This window comes from Labrus mixtus, chromosome 21 (assembly GCF_963584025.1).
Source record: "Labrus mixtus chromosome 21, fLabMix1.1, whole genome shotgun sequence".
Classification (NCBI taxonomy): Eukaryota; Metazoa; Chordata; class Actinopteri; order Labriformes; family Labridae; genus Labrus; species Labrus mixtus.
The window spans coordinates 21557669-21583866 of NC_083632.1; the positions used below are offsets into that span (position 1 = coordinate 21557669).

The 26198-nt window shown below is 40.7% G+C and overlaps 4 protein-coding genes across 5 annotated transcripts; 2 read left to right on the forward strand and 2 right to left on the reverse strand.

The window, feature by feature from the left end:
• Window positions 1–3958: 3958 nt before the first annotated feature.
• Window positions 3959–9506, forward strand: LOC132955827 (ras-related C3 botulinum toxin substrate 1). Its single transcript, XM_061028875.1, has 6 exons — window positions 3959–4265; window positions 5603–5674; window positions 5880–5997; window positions 6490–6552; window positions 7181–7340; window positions 8080–9506. The coding sequence occupies exons 1-6, from the start codon at window positions 4231–4233 to the stop codon at window positions 8208–8210; spliced, it is 579 nt and encodes a 192-aa protein (XP_060884858.1). The 5' UTR covers window positions 3959–4230; the 3' UTR covers window positions 8211–9506.
• Window positions 9507–10584: 1078 nt separating this feature from the next.
• Window positions 10585–14716, reverse strand: crym (crystallin, mu). Its single transcript, XM_061028442.1, has 8 exons — window positions 14474–14716; window positions 14218–14368; window positions 14078–14140; window positions 13870–13971; window positions 11300–11483; window positions 11063–11184; window positions 10886–10970; window positions 10585–10789 (listed from the first exon to the last, which is right to left on the reverse strand). Exons 1-8 carry the CDS (start codon window positions 14638–14640, stop codon window positions 10716–10718), a joined length of 948 nt encoding a protein of 315 aa, XP_060884425.1. The 5' UTR covers window positions 14641–14716; the 3' UTR covers window positions 10585–10715.
• An 882-nt stretch (window positions 14717–15598) lies between these two features.
• Window positions 15599–17200, reverse strand: snu13b (SNU13 homolog, small nuclear ribonucleoprotein b (U4/U6.U5)). Its single transcript, XM_061028600.1, has 3 exons — window positions 16991–17200; window positions 16688–16808; window positions 15599–16055 (listed from the first exon to the last, which is right to left on the reverse strand). The coding sequence occupies exons 1-3, from the start codon at window positions 16991–16993 to the stop codon at window positions 15793–15795; spliced, it is 387 nt and encodes a 128-aa protein (XP_060884583.1). The 5' UTR covers window positions 16994–17200; the 3' UTR covers window positions 15599–15792.
• An 812-nt stretch (window positions 17201–18012) lies between these two features.
• Window positions 18013–24916, forward strand: LOC132955290 (cytochrome b-c1 complex subunit 2, mitochondrial). Of its 2 annotated transcripts, none has more exons than XM_061028085.1 (14): window positions 18013–18156; window positions 19174–19260; window positions 19643–19792; window positions 19950–20014; window positions 20111–20167; window positions 20315–20439; window positions 21744–21841; window positions 21918–21975; window positions 22102–22197; window positions 22318–22517; window positions 23024–23104; window positions 23231–23307; window positions 24271–24424; window positions 24572–24916. In XM_061028085.1, the coding sequence occupies exons 1-14, from the start codon at window positions 18124–18126 to the stop codon at window positions 24653–24655; spliced, it is 1365 nt and encodes a 454-aa protein (XP_060884068.1). In that variant the 5' UTR covers window positions 18013–18123; the 3' UTR covers window positions 24656–24916. The 2 variants fall into 2 exon arrangements, with proteins under 2 accessions (XP_060884068.1, XP_060884067.1); XM_061028084.1 differs by lacking the exon at window positions 19174–19260 and adding an exon at window positions 19296–19397 and having other exon boundaries at window positions 18066–18156.
• The last annotated feature ends 1282 nt before the right edge of the window (window positions 24917–26198 follow it).

Sequence of the window (26198 nt, forward strand, 5' to 3'; positions counted from 1 at the left end):
TGCAGGGAGCATCTAGAGGCCGTGGTGCAGAGACTTCAAAGAATCAAACAGAATTAATTTGCTTGAATTTGTCGTGTTGGTGCAGCTGTACACGGAGGCTTAGCCTAAAAATACAGAATTTCTTTTGAGTATTCAAGAGCATGGATGTGTTATAAGTAGACGACTGATAGAAGGACCTTTCATGGGTTGCAAGATTTTACAATGCAAAGTGTCATGACACATTATCAGATCAGAAAGGAACATTTGCAGTGTCTTAAAGGCTTTATATGCGATTTTTTTGATCCAGCAGATGTCGCCCTTGAGCACCAGCATGAAACCAAAACAACTCGCGCTGCATTGTTGTGTTAGCATGCTAATGCTAGCGATCTTTATTCTGCTTGTATCTTCACACTGCATGTAAATTTACCTGAAATGAGCGTGATCTAGAAACACAGTTAAGCAGTGAGTACAGTATGTTATTCTTCTTTTCTCTAGTCCCTCAATTAAACAACTTTTATACTCGAGGGGAGGAGTCAGCCGGCCGTCCAGACGATGTAAACAAACTGAAGATAGGACTCTGAAAACTCTGAAAACATCACAGACAGTGGGACTCGGGTGTTACACCCATTGTAGACAGTCATGACTCACAGTTATTTTCAGAGGATATACTTGATTTCTATTATATTTAAGTGTGAAAAATCACATATAAAGCCTTTAAACAGACTCGCTTGTGAAGATGAGTTCTCAGATCAAACATCAGTGGTTACAGTTTCGGGCCGCTGAATGATTCATCGCATTGCCGGGCGGTTATCAACAGGATCTTATTACAGAGATATATAGACTTACATTGATCATGTGGGAATCAGAGAAAGCAGTCGCACAAATGCCAAATGTGTCAGCTGCATTCTGCCATCTGCTTTATGCGCTCCGTTTAGCTGAAATGATGAGAACCAGGGAATAACCCCTCTCATCCTTTAACGTTCACTCCATTAAAAATGTTAACTTTCTCCACATGATGTGACAGCAGGCATCCCGTGGACTCTCCGTTGTGACTAAAAGCATTACAGGGAACATTCTGGCTTTTAAGAGTTTGATTGCCTGCAGACTGTCAATCTGACTCCTGTGCAAATGAGAGCACCATGACAGGGGTCATTAAATCTTGGTGATTATTTAGAGGAGCTAATGGTTTCTCATAATGCTCCAATAAAATGAGTCTCCAGGCTGCAGTGTGAAGGAGGATGCAATATGGACTGAGAGTGGTGAGGATGGGAGCAGTGAGAGAGCTGGGCATGACGCGGCAAAGCTTCACCAGAAAAAGTTTACTCTATTAGTTGTGTTCCGGCTGGTTGGAACCGCTTTACTCCCACCTTGGATGTGAAGCAATGGTTCCCCTGAAGCCAGCAGCAAGCTTTCACAGAGACATTTGTAATCGCAAAACTCCCTCATTACTATTTTTGGTGTTCAATGGTGTTAACATCATAAAAGGTCAAAACAAGTTTAGAGATAAAGTAAGCCAAGATCACAATCTAAAACTCAATCAAATTACTCAAATGATTCTGTATTTCTTCCACTGGTTAGCATAGATCCAGTACTGATGTGTCAGATTAGAAACATGACTCATTCTTACATAATCTGCCACAGCATTTATAGCATCTTGGGCTAAAATTGAAGATTATGAACTTGGGTAGTTTTTTGTAACACATGTAAGGCAGCGATTTTTAACAAAATTTGCAAAAAAGTAGGCATTTATGATGAGAATATGTCTATAATACATTGTGGGTAATAATACAAAACACAATGGCAACAAGCCCCTAAATCTTATTTTGTTACTTTGCCATACGTTTCAGGATTTTCCCCAATGACTATTCCAACACAGACAATGACCGTACTCAACCTACCTAGCACTTCGTCAACCCAGCCCCAGGTGATATAGGACAGTATGGTATGCTTGTTCATTTATCTGCAGATTTGTGAATTCCTTTATTTTTTATCTACAATATAGTTTCATACATTTGATATGTTTTTCTTTATTAATGTTTTTTTATATGGGGTGACATTGTAAATTATATATGTCATGTCTTGCACTTTGCTAATGGCAATACGATTTCTTGACTTTCTTGAAATTAATTAATATTTTATACTAACCTGTAGAAATGTATTGGGAAATCAAGAATATTGGGGGCTGCTCTGTGTGGCCAATTATCACTCTGATATGACCAATCTTTTTGAAAAGCAAAGTTGCTACTCCTTCAAGACATCTTCAACTCTTAACATGTTTATTTTCTATTCTTGTTCTGGAAAAGCTTGAATACTCCCTCAGAACAGATTTCCCTTAATGCCCTTTCTCAGTTTGACATCCTTATGTCGTGCAGTTTTCTCCTCTGTGTTTTACAGCCTCCCTGATGTGCAGCGACAGGCCTGTTTATCCTTCATTAATCTCTCTGCTCTGCCTTTACCCCCCACTTAATGCTGACGTTTATCCTATTAATGTGTTGTTTGCTGGAGAAATCCCCCAACAACATAATCCAGAGTCAGGGGTACTAATGTGTGTGTGTGGGGGGGAACCCAAGGGGAGTGGGTGTGTGTGCATGGTTGATACTGCGCTGCATGGTCGCCATGGAGTCAGTGATAAAACCATCACAGAAAGGACGGTTAAAGACTTTAAGTTTTTAGTGTGTGTGTGTGTGTGTGTGTGTGTGTGTGTGTGTGTGTGTGTGTGTGTGTGTGTGTGTGTGTGTGTGTGTGTGTGTGTGTGTGTGTGTGTGTGTGTGTGTGTGTGTGTGTGTGTGTGTGTGTGCTGCCCTCTGCTGTTCATTTTCTAAACTGCAGTATGACTTTTGGCATGTAGCCTTGAAGAAGCAACAGTTTTAATAAGAATCTGGCAACAGTAGAATCAGATCTTGTTCTTTAGTAAATGTGATACTGAGTTTTGCAAATAGCCTACTTAATACTAAAATTAACAGACGTTTGTTTAATAATCGACCCATTTAAAAGTGAAACCATATTTTCAGCTAAATGAACTAAATAACTTAGTTTACTTAGTCTTGGGAGGGAGCAGAGGTCTTGTTGTGATCATCCAATAAGGAGCTGATTTCTAGAAAGGTGACCAGGAGAGGTGTTAGGAACGTAGCGACCCCAGTCCTAATCGTCACTAAATATGATGAACATCCTGAACTTGTACAGAACTAAAGGTTGAGCTCATCCAGAGATGATCATTTAAACATGCTGATTGGTTCCTGTCTTCAGACGGGCTCCCATAAACACTTCAAAAAGTCACAATGGAATCATTAAGGTTCATGATAGAAAAAACAACAACACCCAGACATGCAAACACTCAACTAATAAGCTATGCACCTGTATGTGCTAAATAAACATTATTAAATAGACATTATACACGGACAGCAGTAGCTCAGTCTGTAGGGACTTGGGTTGGGAACTGGAGGGTCGCCGGTTCAAGTCCCGGTGTGGACCAAAATATGGAAGTTGGTCTGGTAGCTGGAGAGGTGCCAGATCACCTAATGAGCACTGCCAAGGTGCCCTTGAGCAAGACATCTCTCCATTAGTGCATGTCCATAGGATCCTGTTTGTGCATGTGTATGTTGTATGGTTAACAGAGTGTAAAAACAGAATTTCCCCTTGCAGGGATCAATAAAGTAATCTTAATTACATATTAATCTAAAGTCACTCCTTGACTCTTTTCCCGTGGTTACAAAATAATATAGATCATTAACATAGTGCTGTTGGTCTACGTAGGGCTCATTTCATTATGCAACAAAAGTACTTTTACTTCTCAACTGGTTGTAACAAACTCCACTTACCTGAGCAGGCCTGTTCCAGTTATCACCATAAATAACTATATACCATAATAATAATAATACCATATATAACCGGTAGGTGGCGGTGTTGGACCGTCTTGCTCTGACCGGATATGACTTGCGGGGATCTCTGGACTCCAAACCTCCAAACCGAGGGCGTTTTTCTATCTTGACTCCAGAGTTTATTTCCTGGGTGTTGCCTGCCTGGATCACAACTTTGGAGTTTCACTTAGAGTTTCTGTGTGGGTGAAACATCGGGAATTTTTTTTCCGAAAAGAGCAGATTTGGACTTATTGAACACCTTCGATCTCCCCGAACTAAGTTTAACATTTTACTTTTGCACACGACAAAGGGCCGGTTTTATTTTAGCCACGTTAGCCGGCTAGCTTAGCTCCCTGAGTTTGAGCTGCAGTCAGTCGGCTGAGTTGTTAGTCCGATGCAGGCCATTAAGTGTGTGGTGGTGGGGGACGGGTGAGTGAAACAACTATTTAACCTCCTAATATTCTCCAGTTTTACTCCTGTGGTGTAAAAAAAGCTAACATAGTTTGTTTTGGTTGACCCAGTTACCAACAGTTGGCTAGCCGCTAACCAGCCTCAGATAACAGCTGTTGTTGTGCTCTTCAGCTGGGTCAGACAGATTTATCCACATGCTCCGGTTAGGTGGGACTCAATGACTCACATTATGTCATTTATTAGACATGTCGACAGATAGGCAGCTAGCTGAAGAAGTTTATGTGCTGTTCACGTTGGAATTTGTTTGTCTGTCCTGTTTACTTTGAGTGTCAAATACTAAATTTACACAAAACAACTTTATGTTTAATCTTCTATTGTAGGGAATATCAAAATCACAACAAAGTCCCACTCGGCAACTTAAAACCAAAGAAAGCAACTTATAGTCCGGCCAGTGTGAATATACTCAAGCAAATCAGGCAGATCTTTAATATTTTTATACAGAATAACTAATAAAGACAATCATAGCTACTAAAAAAGTCATTCCTGTCCAGCCTTAAAATGACCAAAATGTTTGAACAGTTTCAACATTTTTATTGTAAAATAGTTCTTCTTTCAAGTCTTTAATGTACAAATTAGATAATAGAGTAAGCGATTGACTAAAGAAAACTAAACTGAACAATACATTTAAAAATAAATAACAAACATGTTTTATTTCTGGTATGGCATTACGTTTTAAGATGTGCTTGAACAGTATGAGGTTTAACTTTGACATCTGGGAAGTAGTATATATTGACACATTAGTACTGTGGGAGCTGTAACAGATTATATCCAGTTAAGACCATAAACTATTTTTCATGTCAACCATTGACACAGTGTCATTGTTTTTATTATAGATTGTGGTCACACCTAGCACTAACTGTGTTACTTCATAAAGAGAGGTCAGTCAGGTCACCGCTCGTCTCTTGAACCGAAGATAAGAACTTGGCAAAGTTACATTAATAGGAAAAGTATTTAACACCAACTATAAACTATGCAATACAGATCAAATCACAAAAGAATAACATACTGTAATTATCTTTTGTTGAGCTTTTAATTTAAAGAAGGACCTGGTAAATGCAGAAATCCAGTGTTGACAAAAAAAGGAAAAATTTCAGTGAAAAAGGCTTAAAGCTTATTTCAATTTATAAAGGTCAAGTCAGGCAACGCTGGTTAAACAGCTTGTCGGACCCATGAACCTGTCGAGCAAGACAAGGTTCAAATAACTACAGTTTCACTTTAAAGTGTCAAACTGTGAATCAAGCTTTTCTTATCATTTAATTTTCTCTGTCTTTCTTCCTCTCCTTTTCTCATCCCAGGGCTGTGGGGAAAACATGCCTCCTCATCAGCTACACAACCAATGCCTTCCCTGGAGAGTACATCCCCACAGTGTAAGACACACACACACACACACACACACACACACACACACACCGCTATCACACAAAGTTAGTCAGTATTGAGACTGCAATCTCAAAATTGAGAAATGTGACAACATGTCTGCTGTACTTTATCTGGTTACTACATCATACATGAAACTGTTTTCTATCATAGTATGATTCATTTGAAAGCTCATCTTCACCTTGCTCCACACAGCTTTGATAACTACTCTGCCAATGTGATGGTTGATGGGAAACCAGTGAACCTGGGCCTGTGGGATACAGCCGGACAGGAGGACTACGACAGGCTCAGGCCTCTGTCCTACCCACAAACAGTATGTACACATCTGACCATTCATAAAGACTGGGGACAACTGTGGGTCTCAGACCACTAAGACCAGTATCAGCCAGACAATGTTAGCAAGTACACTGTGTTCACATTGTCAGCATTGATTTGGAGTTATTCACTGGCCTGTAGACGGAGTCTTTACACTCTGCAGAGTAGAGCCCAGTATCCATAGTACCTATACACTGTCTGGAGGACGGCTAGAGGAAGTGAAAGGGAGCTTTTGTTTGCACTCTTTGTCCTCCCAACAAACTGGCCTCTGTGCCAGAGACTTACAGGGAACAGAAAATCAGAGTTTGTATTAAACCTACATATTCCAGATTAGTCTAGGTTTTGTTTGTGTACACATTTCTGAACATTTGGGGTCTGTGTGGTGTGTTTATCTTCAGCATTGTAACGTTTTTCATGAATTTAAAGTTTGATGTGGTTATTCTCTTTTGTTTGCTCACTTGTGATTTGTCATTTTCCCCCCTCCTCTCAGGATGTGTTCCTGATTTGCTTTTCACTTGTCAGTCCAGCCTCCTTTGAAAACGTCCGTGCCAAGGTGAGAACAACCTGCTTAACTTCTGATGTTTGTTAACATCAGTAAACTGAACTGAAAGTGTTACGGTCAGGGTGGATTAGATAGGCAAACAATTTATTAGATTTTCACAGAGGGCCAAAACTGGGACTTAATTTATTTTTAGGTAATGGAGCTCTTTGTCCCCTGATAAATCACAAACATTATTTTTAGTTCTAGTTACAATATTAGGGTCGTAGGTCAAGATAAAAATGCTAGATATTTAACGGTCAAACCGATGTAACTGAAGGGCTGATGATTGTTCATTTTTGGTAGACTTTTGTGTTTTCTTGTCCTTGAGTTCCTCAAAGGTCAAATCTAGAGAGCAATCTACTATTTTAGCAACCCATCCACATTCAACACCATCTGCATCCTGATGCCTCTGACACCGCCCCTTCTCTCTCTCTCTCTTTCTCTCTCTCTGTCTCTCTCTCTCCCCCTCTCTCTCTATCCCCTCTCTCTCTCTCCCCTCTCTCTCTCTTTCTTTCTCTCTATCCCCTCTCTCTCTCTCCCCCCTCTTTCTCTCTCTCTCTCTCTGTCTCTCTCTCTCACTCTGTCTCTGTCTCTCTCCCCCTCTCTCTCTCACTCTCTCTCTCTCTCTCTCCTTCCCCAGTGGTCCCCAGAGGTGCGACACCACTGCCCCAACACTCCCATCATTCTGGTGGGCACCAAGCTGGACCTGAGAGACGATAAGGATACCATCGAAAAACTAAAGGAGAAGAAACTCTCCCCTATTATCTACCCCCAGGGATTGGCCATGGCGAAGGAAATAAGTCAGTTGACAAATAAAACATGGATTGATAGTTCAAGATAATCTTATTGGATTGTTGGAAGTATTTAGTTTCCTCATTTTAATGGTTTTCTGTTTCTAAAATCTACCTCCAGCAAACATTTAGGGCGCACTCACACAATGCAAGGTTATCCCGTACCGTTACCCCCTCCCCATTCCCCCGCTGGCCTGCTCTCACACTGCCTGAGCACGGTTACCTCTTGTGCATTAGTTTACAGGACAGGCGGACTCAAAACCAAAAAATGAAAGGGACGTGCGGTCGAGTCTGCATCCACACTTCAGAGAACAACACACAGAACATGACCTCTACTTCACTGACTTTGTGTCTTATTTTGAGTCTTTTTAGTCAGCTACAGACAGAACACTCCGGGATTTCTCGATAATGAAGGCTGTCCTCGTTGTGTACCTGTGCTTGTGTTCATTCATGAAGTGTACCGTGCCGAAGCACACCCCTTCCAGGCAGGCCAGGACCGAGGAAGTGTACAGATAGGAGCACTCAGACTAGTCAAACAAACGAGCGAGTGCGCCCTTATAAATTAATTAAAGGCTCTATTTGATTTGAAACCTTGAGCAGCCTTTTGTAACATCAATATTTAGTCTTTAGAGTTTGGATTGCATAGTCATACTCAAGCTTGTAATTCTGTTGTTGGACTGTTTTTATGTCATGCAAACCAAAAAGGAGCTCATTTGCGGACTCTTTCTTTGTATTCTCTTCCCGCCAGATTCAGTGAAGTATCTGGAGTGCTCAGCTTTGACACAGCGTGGCCTGAAGACAGTGTTTGATGAAGCCATCCGGGCGGTCCTGTGCCCCCCGCCCGTCAAGAAGAGGAAGAGGAAGTGCACATTATTGTAATGAAAGAACCACAGGGAGTAGAAAAACATGGCTGCAGTGAAGTCAGAACTCGCCTCCTTTTTAAAGGGAAGATGGCTGGGTTCCCCCAATTATCTGTTCACCCCCGTGTCCTTGCTTTTGTAGAAGCTTTGGTAGATCCGACTTCTGTCTGAAAGAACTTCAGAGATTTAAGCAGCACTGATGGTCTTCTGTCTGACCTGCTTACATTTATTAAGTGCTTTCAGATGGACAGGAATGAAGTGACTTTACGAAGGCCTTGGGGATTGTGAGGGTTGGGGGCGGGGTGGGGTTGATGGGATCAGGGTTTGCATAAGGAACAAGAGGGAGGTTTTAAAAAATAACACTCATCATTGTCCTCTGACATTGTGAAGAAACACTACTTGAAGATGATTTTTACCACATTAGTGTAGACTGAATAACAGAAGAGAAGGATTTCCTGCACTACACTCTCTCTCCCCTACACACTAAAGAGATTCCTGCTGCCTTGATGAAACTTCAAGTTTAGAAAACAGTGTTTTTTTAGTTGTTTTTTTTTAGAAGCTCTTATGTCTCCGTTGTGTCATGGTCAGTCTTTTGTCTCAGCTGTGGTCGACTTAACTGTTTTGTTTACATGCGTCATCTGACTTGTCTGAGGTGTTGCCAAAACTCAGTCAACTGTCATCACTTTGAAGTCACTCCATGAACACTACGCTTTTTTAATTTCTTTCATAAAGTTGTTTTTTTCATGATCCAAGACACAAATCATTTAGAGATAATTTAACCCATTGATGACTCTTAGTGATTGTAGCAGCTACTGAGAGAAGTAGAAATCACCTAACAAGCACTTAGATTTTCAACAGGTTATCTTTAGTTTCTAACAGCTTCCTAGTTTGATCCATCGTTTATTTCTTTCTGTGTTAAAGTGAACACAGTCATTATTTTTTGACTGACTGTCAGGTATAAGAAGATGGAGTACAGCTAGTGTTGGACTCATTCATTATTGGTCACTGTCACGGTTATATCATTGCTAAATCATCACTTGTGTGTGACACCACATCTGTTTTTATGAAGTCGAGCCAGTGTCTCAGCACTCGAAGGTTGCATCTGATTTCATGTCTTGTACAATAAAACCATGAACACTAACTTTTTCAACACATATGTTAGTTTTTTTAATGAGCAATGATCAAAGCCGATGTAATTCTGGACTCATCTGATCAACTTTTCTATTGAAAAGTACAAAATGCACACTTAATTTCGAGCTTTCATTTTGTAAAATGCCGATTTTGATAAGAAAAGCAAATAAACTCATATCAAATGCTTTGTTGTATTTTATCTCTACTGTCCAAACGGTGATGTGTCCATTTCCCAACGACATGTCTGAAAAGAGCTGATAAGTTTATCCTAATGAATGAAGAGAAAACAATAACATCTCGCGTAAGAAGACATGAGCCACACTAGGACGCTTGAAAGGTGATGTCTGGTTATCACTTCCTCAGCTGTAAGCAGGTCCATATTTGACTCAGACACCAAACATGCTAGTACTTTGTGTTTTGTGCTTGATTGTAATTCTGAGCATGCTAACACACCATAATAAGCTCAGCTAGTAAACAAACAAATTAGACTTCAGCATGCTAATTTAAGTGTCAGTGCAAAGCTTTCAGGCCAACACACCAACTAGAGATAACCAGTGTAACCATTAAGTGATTTCCCCATACTGTGACAGATGATCATCTATGTTCCCACATTTCTAAGATTTTTTTCAAAATTAGGCCTTATGTTCCCACATTTCCTCCTTTCTCCCAATTGTGTAGCCAATTACACCCAACCTATTATCCAGTAGCAATGGACTACAGGTGGAATGAAGCCTTTAGCTAAATCTGGTGCACCCATAGACATAAATGCACATAGGTAATTGAAAGTGCTTAAATGTGATAAGAAACTAATTTTGAAAATGTTCTAGAAATGTGGGAACATAGGGCTGACCCTATGGACTGACATGGGGTCAGCTAGCATTCATGTGTCCAGATAAATCGTAAAATTACCACCGTGGTAAGCATCAGTTAAGTAGCATGGGAACTGACAAACGTTTCCTTATTGTTAATGTTTACACAAAAACAGAAAGTGAGAATAACTAATTGATCTAATAAACATCAGCACATTAGCATATATCTAAATGCACCACTCTGCCACTAGCAAAACTGAAGACTGGTGCCATTTTTAGGCCGCTTGAAAAATTGCTTAAAAATATGTGCTCATGATTTTTCTTTTTTCTTTGATTGACCACAGTATTAAACAACTAAAAGTGAAGAGTTGTTGATGGTAATATTGTCAGCTGAATCATCAGATCTTAAAGCAGAAGCATTCTTTCTCCAGGAGAAATAAACTGAATCATGAATTTGGGCTTGATCCCGTCTTTTCATATTTTGCCTTAATCTTGATTTTTTTCCCCCCTAATCTTTTGTGTGCTTGATCAAAGTGTGCAGTGTTTTGTGCTCTCGATGGTCCAAGCTGAAATACCAACACAATTCATTGTTTGCTGGCTTTTGCATTCCATTGGTCAAACACCAGCTTAGCAGACACTGCATCCTCAACTCCCATTCCTGTTGTTGTGAGAAACAAAACAAGTTACAGTGAACACCCTGAACAAAAAAACTTTCTAAATGAGAAGGACAAATTCTACTTCAGGTAGGTCTTACCGAGGGATTTGAACACGGTGATCTTCTCTCTGTACGCAGGTTTTGTCCCATTTATAACCTCTCCGATCTCCGCCAACACTTCAGCCTGAAGATTACATCAACGATCGACATTTTTTATTCACAAATTCTGCAAAAAGGATCCATAACACAAAAAAATTATCACCCTGACCAACTGACCCCAGAGAGGATGATGTCACCAGACTCAGCCATCGCTCCCTCCCTGCTGTCGACGTACACCACTGCCTCCTTCATCAGCACGTCGTCCAGCTCCCGCCAGTCTGGCCTGCAGGCTCCCACCGCTGCTCAGCAACAGGGAGAAAAATAGAAAAAAAAAAACAACACATTATTAGTAGTGTTACTAGAATTTTAAAAATAAATGTTTCTTTAATAAGTGTGGTAATTCTTTCTTTTCACCTGCGACATGTGCTCCTGGTTTGACCCACTGACCAAACAGCACCGGCTCTGTACATCTTGTGACTGTAACTATGGCGTCTGCTCCCCTCACCGCCTCCTCCACCGAGACACATGCCCTCACTGGACCACTGACACATTTGCAAAACCTCTCTGCCCCTTCCCTCGTGCGGCTCCACACACGCACCTGTGGAAAACATCCAGGGGAAGTATGGCAGCACGTGCAAGGACAAAACATGAAATGTGTATCAAAACAAACTCTATTCTAATGTCTGCAGTAGGGATGTAATGATTAAATCACGATACGATTCTCTGACGATTTATTTTACAAAATGAGACTATTGAGACAAATGATGAGTGAAAAAGATTCCTTTAGGGGCTGCAGACCTGCTTGTCTGTGTTTTTTTTCTCTCAACAAGGGGAGGTGATTGGAGCTTGTCGTGATGTCGATTAAAGTCTTTATATGTGATTTTTCACACTTAAATATAATATAAATCAAGTATATCCTCTGAAAATAACTCTGTGAGTCATGACTGTCTACAATGGGTGTAACACCCGAGTCCCACTGTCTGTGATGTTTTCAGAGTTTTCAGAGTCCTATCTTCAGTTTGTTTACATCGTCAGGACGGCCGGCTGACTCCTCCCCTCGTGTATAAAAGTTGTTTAATTGAGGGACTAGAGAAAAGAAGAATAACATACTGTACTCACTGCTTAACTGTGTTTCTAGATCACACTCATTTCAGGTAAATTTACATGCAGTGTGAAGATACGAGCATAATAAAGATCGCTAGCATTAGCATGCTAACACAACAATACACCGCAAGTTGTTTTGGTTTCATGCTGGTGCTCAAGGGCGACATCTGCTGGATCAAAAAATCACATATAAAGCCTTTAAATGCTGCCTCATGTTGGTTGTGCTATTTGTGTAGTTCACTGACTTTCTGTCTTGTCTGTCATCTTCTCACTTCTTTCATTTTCTGTCTTTGGGAAGACAAAATGCTCCCACATCTTAAAAGACGGTGGTGCGTCCTCAATTTCAAAAGGTCGCTCTACAGCCGCTGATGCTCACCATATTATTGTGATTCATTTTTCCGAGCACCGATGTGAATCTTGACACCGTTGAATTGATTTATCATGATTTTACGATTAATCTGTACGTCCCTAGTCTGCAGTGATCTAATTGAATCGGGATTAAAGGACGTTGTTTGAACACAGCAAGGCTACAAAGTGATTTGTATCGCTTTAAACAGTTTTCCTGTTGGTTGAGTAGGTTATCTTTTTGGGAAGGACACTTATTTGATCAGAAGTTTTGAAGGAAATGATCAATACTGCCTCTCATGTCTGCTACAGACAGTAGCTGGTTAGCTTAGCTTGGCACCTCGAGACAGAGTGGAGAAGCCATTTTGAAAGGTGAGAAATCAAAGTCTACTGATGTCTTGTCGTATAACTTTACCAATGAGTTCAACATAAAGTAAGTTTGTACAAGGGTCATGTTTTAAATCTTAGTAAATAAAACAGACATGAAGTAAAGTTAGGTAGAGTAGATTTAAGAGAAGCTAGATTTATAGTTTATCACTGAACAGGTTTAGTGGTAATGTCTTATCTATTTTAACAAGCAGAATCAGGCCAACTGTTGAACTCTTATTACTGTTACTGTTTAACTTCCTGAAGTGTCAGCACGACTTTTAATTTGCCAGATACACTAGAAACCCTCTGCAGCCTGCCAAAACAGGTCTGACTCATTAAGTCCTGTCATGCTTTGCCAACAATACTACACATTCATTAGAGTTAATCCACACAGCAGTGCATTTTGTGGCCTGGGCACATCTAACTGTAAGACTTAACAGGCAGTTATTATATTTTATTTATAAAACCTTTATTGGCAAAATACCACCATATATCACATCTCATAGTCAACACTCAACACATTCCAGTAATTGGCTGAAGCTCAAGGTCCACACTGCTTTTAGCTTCACTGCTGCATTCACATGAAACACTTTGCAACAGACTTTCAAACTTCACACACTTTTAGGTTTTGGGTCAGTTTACTCTGCCTTTGAATGTAAATGTATTTAATTGTGTTGTTGCCATTATTTGTATTTATTTTGTTTGTGCACGTGTTCTGTTTTGTTCTGGACATCATTGAAAATTAGGGCATGCCCTCGATGATTTTTGAGATTGAAATAAAGTTTGAATGAATGAATGAATGTTTGTTGTAGAATTTAATCAAAGAAGTTCAAAAGTGTAATCTATTGAGCTGAACATGTGTGAATAAGGGTCAGAGAAAGGTAAGCTCCTTTGGCTCCAGTAAAGTGTTTTATTTAAAGTGCATGCATGAATATGTTGTTCAATTGTCTCTTTGAACTCTGGGAAAGAAAGCCAAAATATGAAGCTATAGTCTATAGCTTGATCTTAAGTTCATAAAGTAAGATTTTCCTATATCTCTTTTTCTTTTAACACCTTATCAGTCCTTTTCATTAAAAATGGGCATCATGTTATTATTATTTATCTGACTTGTGGACATCATTAAATTGTCATGAGTGGCAGGCATCTGATATTTTTTGTCATTTTACCTCTTTAAAGGAAAATATTTCTGTGAAGACATTGTAATGACTCAGAGCTTGATTGCCGGTCCCCAATATGGCCAGAACCTCCGCTTCAGGACGCATCAACAACTGTAAGACAAAAAAAAAAAACAAACAGAAGTGAGACAAAGTTAGAACAACAGTGTAAGATTTGTTAATGAATAGTTTGAGTAGATGTTTAAAAAAAAAAAAAAACTTTAGCAGAGATGGCTGAAGCTGCAGCTGTCCTCATTCTCGTGATGACCTCTCCATTCATGACCTGCAGGTTGGAAGACATGCTGTGATATAAATCTGCCATTTTTCAGTATTTTAATGTGAGTGATTAGTTTTACTCACAGCCTTTACATTCCCATACTCAGGATCCAGCAGCACCACTGTTGCTTGTGTGGAAGGTAAATCTGAATCGTCCCCCCTCTTATAGAAACACACGAACTTTGTGCTCAGGACACCATCGTTCTCCATGTATGTAGGCATCAAACCCAGGAAGCTGCAAAAGTGACAGCGTGGCAGCAAGCAAAAGCATTTTTTTCTGTTGTATCAACTGGAATAACTCGTGAATTTGTCAAACTTTAGATTGAGATGTAGGTCTTACCCGTTGTGTTTCTGCAGGGGAATAATGGTGCGCACAGGCTGGATCACCTCCGCGCTGTCCCGTCTGGAGAACTTCCCCAAAGCCTCCTCCAGCCGTGGGATCAGGTCTCTGTAAAGCAGCAGCTCCGTCACCTCATCCTCCCAAATGACTACAGGTGGAGCAGCCATGACTTCTGTTTGATTCAGACGAGCACCGTGTGGCTCCTCAAGAGGGGTGGTACGCGTTTAAATGTTTGTCTAAAGTTCATGTTAGCCGACTGGTGGTTAATGCTGCGTTCAAGAGCAGCAGAAAGGCTCCTTAAACACGTTGGTAAGGGAGCGTTCACAGGCAGGCGGAGGGCAGGCTTTAAATTAAATGTTTCTTAGAGAAAAAGAACATAGGCCTAAATGTAGAAAATAAAGAAAGCATCTACCGAGCCCCTGAAGTCCCAAAAAGAAAAAACTATATATTATGTTGCACGCACAATGTAATTATCTTGTTCCCACAAGTTACTATGTTTTAAGCGCCACATGAGTAATTTAAGTAATATATATATATATATATATATCTACACAGTATTTATTGACTTTTTGGGATTGCAGGGGCTCAGTATCAAGGTGGTACATCTTTTTTTCTGACGAGAATATAGAAATGGGCTGGTATTTATTTGGCACAATACTGGAACAGATTGGCGTTAGTGTAGGAAGCAATAACTTCATGGAAAATAAAATACATTTGCTATAAAGCAAAATACTATTATGTGTTCTTCAGGTTCACATATATAGATGAGAAAAAGAACATGAGTACCTTTATGCAACTAAATCTTAAATCTTCTGGCACAAATAAAGGTTTTTTTGGTTTGCTGTTCTATAACCTCTGAGGTCTTACAATAGTTCAAATGAATAGATTTAAGAATACAGACAATACATTTCTATAGTTAAACCTATATACCTGCAACTTCACTATTATAAATTAAGAAAATATGTAAGTTTCATTTTGTAAACACTTCAAATATCAGGTCTAGTTTTGAGGCTTTATACAGTTCAACTTGTGTTTGACAGTATGAGATATTTTCCAAGATGTATTTATAATGCTGATAATATAAATCAAAACAATGTTATGAATTCAAAGAACAAAAGCCACAGATTAAATAAAAATGATTTTATTATGAATCAGAACATGCCATGGCAAACTGATACACTGAAGTGGACCAAACGTCCGACAAAGTAAAAAACAAAAAGGTTCACTGTCTTGTCGTACATAACATAAGAGTAAAGAATATTTTTCCATTTGGAAGTAGTCTCCTTTTTTATGAGAATATATCACAGTGCAACAAAAAGTTACACAAGCAGTCTCTCGATGGCCGTCTGGACAGACTGAATCTGTGGTTTGAGCTGAGACCCCTCCTTTATGGTGACTGAGGTAGCAATGACGGGGCGCGACACCCCACAGGCTCGTCCCAGAGCCTGCTTAGAGCGAACGAACACATACGGAACATTCTTGTCCTCACAGAGCAGAGGCAGGTGGAGGATGATCTCCAGTGGTTCAGCATCAGCAGCCATCACTATGAACTCAGAGATTCCTCTGTTCAGAGTCTTAGTGGCTGGGGGGGAAAAAAAAGTAGATTGAGGTTAGTATTTCCAGCATCTGTTTTAAAGGGCTGTAGAATTGAAGCCGTTTTGTAACCTGATTACTAACAAACTGTATCAAAGAGGATCAGAACACAAAGACACAACATGCTTCTACCAATCAAAGTTAAACTGTGGCACATTGTGATCTCACATTCTGCATTTGGTTGTGTTTTTTTTTCTTTTCAAAAGGATCATTAAATAAAGTGGTGCTAAACTTCAAACTATTTGGAGCAGCTTCTGGTGTGCAGACTCTGTAAAAACAGGCAGCACCACCTGAGATATTACAAAAAGCACCAAGAAAGAGTTTGCATTTAAGTGTGAAAAACAATTATATATAATATTAACTTAATGACAAATAGTTACAGCTTTTCAATAATTAAATATATAATCTAAAGTAACTTTACTTAGATGGATCAGGGTGTTTAAATGCACATTGAAGCCACATAAGAAAAGCCATGTTTATTTGGCTGAACCACGCTGAGACACCACGTTTTCATGCTACACTCATGACGCATTTCAGCCTCAAGTTTGCAAATGGTTACCTTCTGTGAACCAACGAGCAAGTCTACATCTCATCACAACATGATTATGTTTTTTTTCTCACCTTCATTAGCCCCCTTCCTCAACTGTTTGTAGTTGGAGGCTTGCTGCACCAGGTCCAGGATGGTCTTGGTCAGCGTGGCGTCGGCCAGCGGGTAGGCCTTTGGGTTCACTTGAGGTTCAGTCTGATCACAGAAAAAAACAAGACAAATTGACACCAATTCAACAAAGAGAAAATGCAATGAAGTGAGAAGACACGAGGATCTAACTTGTGTGAAGTTAGTTAACTCTGAAACCTACTTTCTGTAGCTAGCTAACAGCTAGCTTGTCTGTTAGCATCTCTCTTAATTCAGAACTCAGCACTCACCATTATGAAGTGTTTTTCTCGTATTCCGGCCCTCTCGGCGAAATGCTTCACGGAGGACTATTTGCTTTTCCTTGGATATGGAAGGGAAACAATACAAAATATTTAGGTTTTGTGTAAGCTATGTTTTTGTTATGCTACAAACTCCTTAAGCACAGTTACATGCAACCAGTCCAAACGTTCACCACACGTGTTAAGTACCGCACATGCGCAATGCGAAAAAGGGAGCGAGGACAGGAAATGCTTTTTTTTTTGGATGGTTAGTGGGCGGGGCTTTCCCCCACGACTCCACTTTCCAGAAGCAGCAAAAAGGAAAATTGCTGTTGTATGTTCATCCCTCATCTATAAGAATATAAACATTTTTTGTATGTTTTAAATTTGTCATTAAAGACGGATTTAAAAAAAAAAAGGAAAATCTAGTCTATGGGAAAATCACAGTAGAAAAGACATTTATTGTTATTCTTATTTCGTTAAAATATAACTATTGGACATGTTTACTATCGTCACTACTGTGTTATGTTGTAGATGTAGTTCATTTACAATCTCAACGTATTTGACTATTTTACATCTGAACAGGTGATTAATTGTTGCTATTCTTGTTGACTTTACTTTAATTAATATTAAAAGTGTTTTATTTGATATGTTGGCTAAGTTTTTAAGTTTTATGTCTTTTTTGTACTCACTTTTTTGTACTTTTTGTTAATTAATCACATTTTGGGGTGTGTTGTTGAGAGATAGCAGAACATTATTTAGAGGATTCTTGCATCTTTTTTGCAGAATACATTTCAGGAATAAATGTGTGTACAACAATATTTGTTTTTCATTCACGTAATGAGGTTTTATGAGGCAACAGCCCAACATTAGCCGGACAATTATTTAGAAAACTGTTACTATGGGGTAAAGGGAAGGAAATAAAACTCTTAATAAAATGGAAATATAATGGGGTGAAATATTTTCTGTGAGATTATTTAGTTTTTTTCCTCCTGTACAGTTATGGATGTGGCTATTCGTCTCCACGGCAACAGAGGGCGCACGCTCTTTAGCGGTACTTTAGCAAAGTCGCATGGCATTCTGGGTAGGGCACTTTCAACGCCAGCCATATTGCTCCATCGTCCTGACCGCAGGAGAGAGGGGAGATGAAGGGGATACGAGGAATCAGTCAACTCTCGGTAAGAACTGCTCTAACTCATCCTACATGTGTGTGTTTTGGGGGAAAAGTCAGAAACGCTGCATGTTCGTTCTGTTTTATCTTAGTCTGAATTAAAATGTAGGATCGTTTCAGGTGTGATGAAGAAACAGTCAGCTGAAGCCTGTCATGACGTCACGACTAGCTCTTAAATAATAGGCATTAAAGCAGCCGGTAACGTTTCATAATGTAAACAACTACTGTAAAACTACTCTTATAAAACCTTATTTACTGATCTGAACTGTGGTCAACAGATACGTTAACTTGGTGTATTTAACATAAAGAAAGAGCTAACAGTTAGCATGCTGTAGAGTGTATTATCTATACCACTGGATGTTGTGTGGATTGTGCTTACAGTGCATTTCTATTTAGAGGTGCACCCTTAATATTGAACTTTGTTAACAATTTCAACCTATATCTAAGAATATCTTGTAATGTAAAAATTAAAAAGAAATAACTCATGTGGTGGGAAACCATAAATCAATCCACCCTAAAAAACATTATTGAACATTTTTTGTTTTGGGGGGGATATGTGTATTTAAAGGCCTATGTGTATTTGAAAAGGACAAATCTAATTTCATGTTTTATGCTGATTAGATACTGACATCATTTGTCGTTTTTCTTACATTAGCCATGACATTTTTTAGGTGAGGTGATTTTGTTTAGTTTTTGTTCATTTATAAATACCAGAACTGTTTTTTTCTTTATGAACTACTGAAATTAGGCAAATATATAGTTATAAGTAATAAAGTAATTAGCAGTATTGCAGCAGGAAAAGGTGTCCAGCTACACCTTTATGTACAAGAAAGACTAAACAGACAGAATGCAACTATTTGAATGCGAAGATGAGAAAAATAAAGTATGTAAAGAACATTTACTGACCCCATAATTTCACAATGCTCCTGATGTTTACTTTTCTAATACTGCCCCCACCTCAGTGCACCATCCAGCAACACATTAGTTGTAATGTCCCGTCTTCCCATATTCTCTGTTTTTCCAGAAGAGGCTTTACGCGGCCCAGGCGGCCCGTAAGGTGGAAATTGCGGGGGCGGCAGAACCTGTTAAGTTTCAGCCGCAGGATGTACAGGTCAGTGGTTGTTGATTTGTCTTTCTTTTCCACAGAGACGGTTCTATGCGGCTGCCAGATCGGGCCAGTCCCTTGCTCAGCCGCTGGCTGGCCTCAAGCTCTCTCCAGGGGCTGCCCACTCGTACCAGGACGTTCACGTATGTGTACAGGGAGTGATGAGGATGACTGTGCTGGGGTTGGTTTGTCTAGGCAGGATGGTTTTGTGTTTGAATTCCTACAGAAACTTATTTAAGCCTCAGCTGTTTACCTTGTCTTTATGTATTGGCATCATGTTGAATAATCATAGAGGAAGTTTTAACTCAGGCTTAATGGCTGATATTTTTCAGACCAGTACTTGATTTAAAACATGACACTTAAGGACATTTTGTGTCCTTCTGCCCAGGTGACCAGACTGCCCAGTGGACTGGTTATCGCCTCCCTTGAGAACTATTCCCCGGCCTCTAAGATCGGAGTATTCGTCAAGGCCGGCTGTCGTTATGAGACCCCTGACAACCAGGGTGTCACCCACCTCCTCCGGCTGGCCTCCAGCCTGGTATGACGCTGCATACTTTGTGTACTTGAGTAAAGTAATGTCCAACAACTGTTAATTATTTAGTATTACCAGTGATGTACTGTTTTGAGATATGTTGCTGAGTGAATAAATCATGGTGTCTCAGCTCGGTGTTAACATAGCTTTTGTACGTTTCTAGACAACTAAAGGAGCTTCAGCTTTCAAGATCTGCCGTGGTGTGGAGGCAGTGGGGGGCAGCCTGAGGTCAGTAACTTTAAAGAAACGTCAGGATTGATTACAAGTTCTTCCTTGGTCACAGCCTTTTTATTTGGTTATCTGAACATTTGTGTTTCTTTGCAGTGTGACTTCATCCAGAGAGAACATGAGCTACACAGTCGACTGCTTGAGAGATGACATGTGAGTCTTTTTGTAGAAATAAACACCAAACTGTTTGGTCCAAAGAAACGTGTTATCGACCGGGCTGCAGAAGTGGTTAGGATTTTCTGTTTCAGGAGTAGTTTCTCCACTTAATATTGCTTACACCCCCCCATCGTTTCTCTTCAGTGACACGGTTATGGAGTATTTGATCAACGTGACCACGGCTCCAGAGTTCAGGCCATGGGAGGTGTCAGACCTCACACCCAGGGTGAAGATGGACAAGGCCCAGGCTGCACACGGTGCCCAAACAGGTAGACCCAGTCACAGTTCACTGAATGCAGCCGTACGATAAGTATGTCTGAGTGGAGAAAAAAGACAGTGACACATGGCTGTATCCACAACCCAATCCAGGTGGTGCTAATGCTCATAACTATTTGCTAACTGCTAATAAACAACAAATGAAGAAGAAGCTGACATAACAAAACATACAAAGAAGAAGAGGAATGCAGCAAGATGTCACAGCAGAGCTAGGAGACCTGTCTGCTTTAAATCAGTTGTATGGAAAAAATTTGAGTCGAAGTGCGATTATGAAACTGGAATTACATCAAACATGCTGATGAATATTAGACGGCAGCAGCGTACAGATCAACACCAACGGACATGTTTCAGCTGCACCCTGAAGAAGGCGCAAGCCGATACGCTGGTGTTTTCTTTTTTAATTGAATTAAAGGCCTTTTCTATTTTTCAACCATCCTGAGTGCCTTGACCTGGATTATTTATACCAATGTTTTTTGGTCTTTAGTCCTCCTCCCCCTTTTTTTGTTTTTTCCTTCCATGAGCACCGATGGTTTGAGGGATACCAGAAGCACTCCTGTTGTTTTTTTTTTGGACATGTTTGAGTGTTGAACACTGACAAAGCTTTGTGCTGAAACGCGTTCCGTCGTTGATCTGTACTCTGCTGCTCTACCCAGATAATACGTACTTTAAAGGACATTCAGTGGGCTGACTCTCTGTTTTCTTTTTAGTCTTTTTGTGGTTGTACACCTTAAAATTTTATTACAGTTTGAGTGTGCTCCTTTTTTGCTGTTTTCAAAATAACATAGAGAAACCTAGAAGTATGCATTTAGGACTTTTTTTTTTTTTCAAAAATCTTTTTATTAAATTTTTGCAGACAATACAACATGATGTCACAGGAGTAAATCAGAGCATCTGCATAGAGTAAAACAAAAAGCCCCAATTAAACAGAAAACAAGACAATAAGATAATAAACATCCATTTACCCTCCGAGCTTCCTAAGGTAGTTGTCCATTAGTGACTGTCGTAACATAGATACTAATAGGACAATACAAGTAGACACAGACACATATGTAAAAAAAATTGCATTTAGGACTTTTTGTTGCTTTTTTTTTCTGACTACAGGCAGGTCGTTTCTCTAAATAATGTCACACTTACTTTAAATTTGCAGACCTGAACCTTTCATCTTTAATGTAGTATTAAGGGGGGGAACATCCCTACAGACATAATAAAAGGATTGAAGTGAAGAACACAGCACAGGTTTGAGCTCTGACATCATAATATTGCAGTTCATGATCCTTCCTCTCTCCATCTTCTTCAGGTATGGTTGAAGCTCTTCATGCAGCTGCCTACAAGAATGCTCTCTGTAACTCCCTGTACTGTCCCGATCACATGGTCGGCAACATCCAGTCTGAACATGTAAGGGTTTCTTCTGTGTTTTTTCTTTAAGATTTCTGTTGCTCATGCCCCATTTTAAAGCCTTCTTTTCCTCCAGCTGCACCAGTTTGTTCAGAACAATTTCACAAGCGCAAGAATGGCTCTTGTTGGACTCGGTAAGGGCCTCTTTACCTTTTAGTAACAAACTGATTCTGTTTTAACTTGATGTGTTTATACATAATAGAAATGGAAACTCTTAAGTGTAATCCTGGAAAGGTTTTTGATGGTCGTCTTTCCTTCAGGTGTCGACCACACGGTGCTGACGCAAGTTGGAGAACAGTTCCTCAACATCCGCAGCGGGGCAGGCATCACGGGGGCCAAGGCTCAGTATCGTGGAGGTGAGCTGAGCTCGAGTAGCAAACACTCTGAATGTTTTCTGCAAACAGCTTGCTATTTTTCTTGTGCTTAAATACTTCCTTGTATTCCCCTCTGTCTCCTCTCCTCCCGCCTCCCTGTAGGTGAGATCCGTCTGTTGAACACCAGCAGCCTGGTGCACTCAGCTGTGGTGAGTCAGTCAGCAGCAGCAGGCAGCAGTGAAGCTCTGGCCTTCAGTGTCCTGCAGCATTTACTGGGAGCTGGTCCGCATGTCAAGAGGGGCTCCTGCGTCTCAAGCAAACTGGTTCAGGGTGTTTCCAAGGCAACTGCTGACCCCTTTGATGTGAGTGATTCTCAAGTTTTAGTTTTAACGTTTAAAAAAGGGTTCATATGCCAGGGCTTAAAGGATTTATATGTGATATTTTGATCCAGCAGATGTCGCCCTTGAGCACCAGCATGAAACCAAAACAACTTGCACTGCATTGTTGTGTTAGCATGCTAATGCTAGCGATCTTTATTCTGCTCGTATCTTCACACTGCATGTAAATTTACCTGAAATGAGCGTGATCTAGAAACACAGTTAAGCAGTGAGTACAGTATGTTATTCTTCTTTTCTCTAGTCCCTCAATTAAACAACTTTTATACATGAGGGGAGGAGTCAGCCGGCCGTCCAGGCGATGTAAACAAACTGAAGATAGGACTCTGAAAACATCACAGACAGTGGGACTCGGGTGTTACACCCATTGTAGACAGTCATGACTCACAGAGTTATTTTCAGAGGATATACTTGATAAAGCCTTTAAACTGCAAAGATAAACGTTTCCATTGTCTTTTTTTTTTCCTTCACAGGTGAGTGCTTTCAATGCAAGCTACTCTGACTCTGGTCTATTTGGGATCTACACCATTTCCCAGACTGCAGCAGCTGGTGATGTGAGTTTCCAACAACTGTGATGAGTCTTTTTTATTTATCACTGTTCAACAAGAGAGAAGCAGAAAGTAAAACTGAAGATGGTTACATATTTTTGATGCAGTCTCCGTCCTCTCGTGTCTCTGCAGGTGATCAAAGCAGCTCTCGCTCAGGTCAAAGCTGTTGCTGATGGAGCAGTCACAGCTGCCGACCTCACCCGGGCCAAGTAAGACTAAGAGATGACTACTAGCCTTTGTAGCATCTGTTTAATCTGAACTATGAACTATGCATTGAGGAGTACATTTTATTATAAGTCTTTACTAGGTTAACATGAAACAACATCAAAGTTTGATGAATTGTAAAGAAAAAAACAAGTCGTTTTGTCTTAGCAGCTCCTACAGTTGAAAGGAAATTTGTAGTGAAATGTAACTAAAACGGAATAAGCAGTGAAACCAGTAGTGTGACATTTTAGGAAATAATTAGTTAGAATAGGTAGATACATGTCTATCAGAAGCATATTAGCGTAGCTTAGCATTAAGATAGCAAACGGAGGGAAATGGCTAGCCTTGCCCTGTGCAAAGAACAAGTAAAAGTCTCACATAGAAGCACTATTTAAACTGCGGTTTGACAGTTTTCTGTTGATGTTTGATTATTTAATGTTTTAAGTCAAATGGATGCTTAATGTAGACTGTTTGTTACCTTGAACATAGCCAGGCTAGCTGTTTCCTGCTCTATCCACCGTCCTATCTACAATGGGAGCACGTAAAAAGCACAAAAATAAATCTTTAAAAAAAAGAGTAAAATTATTTATTTCAGTTGGAAAGTTTACGAAAAGCATCTTTTCTTACCCCTACCAATTTACACGTATAAGTGTGTAAGGCTGGTGTTGTGTATACATTTATTTGCCGTCAAGAACTCAAAAGCTGAATCCAGGTTTCTTCTTAATGAAGCAGTTACTGCAGTGGCCACTTGGTGCCATCATTTGCTTTCTCTGTGATGGAGCCCGACCTTTACCATAGCTGGTTCATTCTCTTTCTATAATAATTCCCATGACATAATCCAAAGAAACAAAAATGTTCTGACAATTTGTATTTTCCCTCTCATACTAAAAGTTATTTAGAAAGTAGATCAAGTTCAATCTTTTCTCATTAGTTTGCATGATTATGGCTCATGATGCACTTCTCTGCAGGGCTCAGCTGAAGGGACACTTCCTGATGTCTCTGGAGACTTCGGAGGGTCTGCTGGAGGCGATGGGTAGTCAGGCTCTGTCTGAGGGATCGTACTGCTCCCAGGAGGAAATCTCCAAACAAATCGACAATGTTTCCCTGACTGATGTCGCAGACGTAAGACATTTGATTCTTGTCAAGGCTGTGTTACTGTCATATTGGTATCCATGAATTTACTTCAGGTCGATTTGCTTCATTTTTTGTTGTTAAAATGTAATTTCAAATTATTAATAGTTATCTTGACTTTTTTATTTTCATTCCTAGGCTGCCAAGAAATTTGTGTCAGGCAAGAAGACTATGGCATCCAGTGGAAACCTCGTAAAAACTCCCTTCGTGGATGAGATCTAAGACCCTCCTTGTGACCTCATACTGTACTCTCTGACGGCAAAGCAGAATTTGTTTCCTTGACAGAAAAAAGAAAGAAAGCAGAAGTCTTCATCACTTTTTTGAAATGCTGTGGCTCTGAGATATATAATGTCATAGCACCTCTGGGTGTTTCTAGGTGTTGTAACAGTATATTTTAAGGTTATGCTGAAATGTTGTGCTCCTCATCTGTCCACATTAACTGTATAGCTGATGTAAAATACTGAATAAATTCTATCTACCTTACAGAGGGACTTATGTTATGTTCTGTGTATTGTATTCTGTAAGTATGTGTAGCAAAACAATTCATACTCGAGCTGTTTTCACACGTGCACTTGTGAACATTTCAGACAATCTGCCCCTGAAATCCTCCGTAGTTGCTCTGACATTTCTCTCCCGGCGGGATGAGGAGAAAGAGGGGAGGTCTCAGGAGGCATGACATGCATAACGGACCCGCTAAGATTGCCGATGAGCAACAGTGACATTATTGCCTTTATATTGATGACACATGTTGTCACGGCCGGCTCACAAACCCGTGACAAAAACTGGAGGAGACAAGGAGTACGATTCAACAAACGTGTTTATTGGCAGCACAGCACGTTAACCAAAAAGGTACGGAGCCTGGAGACAGCCTCTCTCCTTCTCCACGTCTCCTTCTCCATGTCTCCTCCACGTCTCCTTCTCCATGTCTCCTCCACGTCTCCTTCTCCATGTCTCCTTCTCCATGTCTCCCCGTCTCCTTCTCCATGTCTCCCCGTCTCCTCCACGTCTCCTTCTCCATGTCTCCCCGTCTCCTTCTCCATGTCTCCTCCACGTCTCCTTCTCCATGTCTCCTTCTCCATGTCTCCCCGTCTCCTTCTCCATGTCTCCCCGTCTCCTCCACGTCTCCTTCTCCATGTCTCCACGTCTCCTTCTCCCCGTCTCCTTCTCCATGTCTCCACGTCTCCCCGTCTCCTTCTCCATGTCTCCACGTCTCCTTCTCCATGTCTCCACGTCTCCTTCTCCCCGTCTCCTTCTCCATGTCTCCACGTCTCCCCGTCTCCTTCTCCATGTCTCCACGTCTCCTTCTCCATGTCTCCACGTCTCCCCGTCTCCTTCTCCATGTCTCCCCGTCTCCTTCTCCATGTCTCCCCGTCTCCTTCTCCATGTCTCCTTCTCCATGTCTCCACGTCTCCCCGTCTCCTTCTCCATGTCTCCACGTCTCCCCGTCTCCTTCTCCATGTCTCCACGTCTCCTTCTCCATGTCTCCTTCTCCATGTCTCCACGTCTCCTCCACGTCTCCTTCTCCATGTCTCCACGTCTCCTTCTCCATGTCTCCCCGTCTCCTTCTCCATGTCTCCCCGTCTCCTTCTCCATGTCGCCACGTCTCCTTCTCCATGTCGCCACGTCTCCTTCTCCATGTCGCCACGTCTCCTTCTCCATGTCTCCACGTCTCCTTCTCCATGTCTCCCCGTCTCCTCCACGTCTCCTTCTCCATGTCTCCTCCACGTCTCCTTCTCCACGTCTCCCCGTCTCCACGTCTCCTTCT